The sequence below is a fragment of the Sphaerodactylus townsendi genome, linkage group LG03, assembly GCF_021028975.2.
Source record: "Sphaerodactylus townsendi isolate TG3544 linkage group LG03, MPM_Stown_v2.3, whole genome shotgun sequence".
In the NCBI taxonomy this organism is placed as follows: Eukaryota; Metazoa; Chordata; class Lepidosauria; order Squamata; family Sphaerodactylidae; genus Sphaerodactylus; species Sphaerodactylus townsendi.
The window spans coordinates 175428098-175431976 of NC_059427.1; the positions used below are offsets into that span (position 1 = coordinate 175428098).

A 3879-nucleotide genomic window follows, 5' to 3' on the forward strand; every position below is an offset into this window, starting at 1 on the left:
GCGCCATCTTCTCCATTGCTGATTGTCAGCCTCACCAGAAATTTACCAGCAGCCGTCGACATAGTGGTCGACATCTCCCTGGCAATTGTTTTCCCAGCCCTTCCTGCCAACGAAAGAGGGAAAAAATTAAGATCAAACTATTCACAGAGTTTACATCAAGTATCTTTCACCCTGGACCGGCAATTGCTACTTCATGGGCCGTGAACCTGAGAGTTCTACCAGCCTTGCAGACAGACGTGCATCAGGTAAACTCACCTTAAGAACATAAGAACATGAAAAAGCCCTTCATGCCCAGCAGTCTGTTCACACAGTGGCCAACCAGATGCCTCTGGGAAGCCCACAAGCCAGACGACTGCAGCAGGATCGTATCATAGACATGCTCAGTGGTGGGATCCAAAAATTTTAGTAACAGGTTCCCATGGTGGTGGGATTCAAACTGTGGCGTAGTGCCAATGGGGCTGGGCGGGGCACGACAGGGACGTGGCCGGGCATTTCAGGGGCGGGGCATTAATAAGTTCTCTGTTACTGCAAAAAACTCTTACTGTAAAAAAAAGTTCCTAATTTCCAGCTGGTATCTTTCTGTCCATAATTTAAACTCATTATAGCAAGTCCTATCATCTACTGCCAACAGAAACAACTATTTCTCCTCTAATTGTCTGCCTGTCAAATACTTTCAAATACTTGATTTTGTTTCTAGAAATCAAAAGAAGGATACTTTCCTTAAACAAGGAAGTTTACCATATTTCTAAAACATGTTTTTAAAACAGCCCAACAGGGAGAATTATCCTGTTTTCCACCTTCGCTAACCAGCCACATAAGAAACAACAGGACTTTATGATTTTTGACCTAATGGAATTTCTAACGGAAAATCAGACTCAATTAGTAACCCCCTCTCGGCACACACAAATAATTAGTAACCCACTCTTGGGAACTGGTGAGAACCTGCTGGATCCCACCTCTGGACATGCTCCTCTGATACAGGAGAGAATAGGGATGCATCATGACTAGTGTTCTTTGTGACTAGTGGCCATGGATAGCCCTATCCTCCACGAACATGTCCATTCCCCCCTAAAAATCCTTCCAAATTGGCAGCAATCAGCTCAACCTGGGGCAGGGAGTTCCACAGTTTAATTATGAACTGTGTGAAGAAATGCTTCTTCTTTGACTCTCTCACCCTTCAACTTCAGCAGATAACCCCACATTCTAGTATTACAAGGGAGGGAGAAAAGCTTCTCTCTGTCCATTCTCTCCAACCAGGCATACTTTTCTAGACCTCTATCATGTCTCCTTTACCTGCCTTTTTTTCTAAACTGAAGAGCCTTGAGTGTTTTTACTGCTGCTCCTCTTGGGCAATTGCTCGAGTTGAGCCCCTCATCATTTTGGTTGCTCCTTTCCGCCCCTTCTCAACTTGTGCAGTAACTTTTTTTAGGTGTGGTGACCAGAACTGTACATACTATTTGAAATGTGATCCCACCATAGACTTCTGTAAGGACAGTGTGACAGCAGCAGTTTTATTCTCTATTCCTTGTCTAATCAAGACAGCATAAAGTTTGCTTTTTTCACAGCAGCTGTACACTGGGTTGACATTTTCATTGAGCTCGCCGCCTCAAAAAGTTCTTGTCCTTTAGAACATAAGAATGAGCCTGCCGGATCAGACCAGACTCCATCTAGTCCAGCTCTCTGCTACTCGCAGTGGCCCACCACGTGCCTTTGGGAGCTCACATGCAGGATGTGAAAGCAATGGCCTTCTGCTGCTGCTGCTGCTCCCGAGCACCTGGTCTGCTAAGGCATTTGCAACCTCAGATCAAAGAGGATCAAGATTGGTAGCCATAGATCGACTTCTCCTTCATAAATGTGTCCAAGCCCCATTGAAAGCTATCCAGGTTAGTGGCCATCACCACCTCCTGTGGCAGCATATTCCAAACACCAATCACACGTTGCGTGAAAAAAATGTTTCCTTTTATTAGTCCTAATTCTCCCCCCCCCCCCGCATTTTCAATGGATGCCCCCTGGTTCTAGTATTGTGAGAAAGAGAGAAACATTTCTCTCTGTCAACATTTTCTACCCCATGAATAATTTTATAGACTTCAATCATATCCCCCCTCAGACGTCTCCTCTCCAAACTAAAGAGTCCCAAACGCTGCAGCCTCTCCTCATAAGGAAGGTGCTCTAGTCCCTCAATCATCCTCGTTGCCCTTCTCTGCACTTTTTCTATCTCTTCAATATCCTTTTTGAGAAGTGGCGACCAGAACAGAACTCCAAGTGCGGTCGCACCACGGCTTTATATAAGGCTCTGGGCGGTGTACAACATTTCAATATAACATAAATAAGCAGGTTTAACTTTCCTGCACCTTCCCAGCCCCTTCCTCCCCCCCCCACCCTCCAGCCTGCTAGGGCATTGTCTCACCAGGGAGTCAGGCCTCTGGCTTTTCGGGTTATCTTCTTGGCACACCGCATGTCATCTGTGATGTCATCATCCAAAAGTCCTGGAGGGTGATGAAAAAGATGCCAGGAGGAAACGCAGCAACTGCTGGACTGCTCCACCCACCCAGTTCACCAGGTGACCTACGTGGTGCCCCAGCCCCTCCCTACTTCTTTCTCACAACAACTCTGAAAAGTCGATTGGGCTGAGAAATAGTGAACGGCCACAGTAAGGTTTTGAAGCGGAGAAAACACGCGGTTCCCAGATAGGCCTGCCAACTTCTAGGTGGGTCAGACGATCGGAAAAAATAGGGGAGCAGAACCTGTGGACTGCCAATTATAACGAAGTTGTGCAGAAAAGACACCTGAATAAAATTATTTCATAAATCACCTTTGTGCATGTGTGCTTAATTTCTTAGTAATTCTTCACCGGCATAATATCCCTAATTCCTAATGCACACATATAATCTTGAAACAGTGTTCTAGAAGCATTCAGAGTCTATCTGAAAATGAGGTCTGTTTTCAGTTTCTTGACCCATCTTGATGTGGCGCTCTTGGGTCCTGACGCCAGCAAGTTCCTTCAACATTTTGCCCAAAGCCTTATTCTCAAGGGATCATCTTAAATCGATGTATGTAAAACAAAATTTTTTTGCTAACACTCACAATACCTTACACAAAAAAATATTTTAAAAACATCATCAGTGTATCTTCTGGAAAAATAAACGTATTGAAAGAATAGAGTTACAAATATGCGTTCTGCTAACACCCACACACACTTACTGTAACAAGACATTCGACAGGCATTCTTGGAACCAGGAGTCTGGCCATCATCACACCAGGACAGGCTGTTGATCTGGAAGATCCCATAGTCACTGCTACTGCCGTTGAAGTAGACAACGTCGGTTCTGTAGCTGCTCTCGTGTTGCGCCAGGCAGACCCCTGCAGAAAGGGATTGTGGGTAGTAAGAAGGCTCCTGGTAGTAAGAAGGCTGCAGGGGATGACCAGCCTAGAGTGAGTGGAGTTGATCTTGCATTGGGCAAAGCCAGGGGGAGGGGGTCTACTCACAGTCAGCCACTTTGTGACCCACAAACACGTCGAAGCGATGCTGCCACATGACCCTCGCCAGCTCACACCTCCCAAACACTTTGCCCTCAGCCCTAGGCAGGGTTAGCGCTGCGAGGACGACGACCCCCAAGAACGGGAAGATCTTCATCTTGGCAGAGCTGAGCAGATGAGTGCAGCTCTTGCCCATCTTCAGCTTTTATGTGGGATCCTCACGAGGACAGAAAGTACCCAGGACACGTGACGTGGAGTTCTTGCACAATCTCCTCTCGCTTCTGCTCAGGGACGCTTTTTAAACTTGGGTGTCTTCATGAAAATCGGCCGTGAGGGATTCTCTCTGTGTGCAAATGAAGCAATGGGGGAGGGGGTGCTGACCAAGCAGTATGGTTGCCAACC

General features: G+C 46.5%; 1 protein-coding gene across 1 annotated transcript; it reads right to left on the minus strand.

The window, feature by feature from the left end:
• On the minus strand, window positions 1-3634 carry LOC125429855 (lysozyme C-like). The gene is made up of 4 exons (XM_048491385.1): window positions 3487-3634; window positions 3202-3360; window positions 2408-2486; window positions 1-103 (listed from the first exon to the last, which is right to left on the minus strand). Exons 1-4 carry the CDS (start codon window positions 3632-3634, stop codon window positions 43-45), a joined length of 447 nt encoding a protein of 148 aa, XP_048347342.1. The 3' UTR covers window positions 1-42.
• Window positions 3635-3879: the final 245 nt, after the last annotated feature.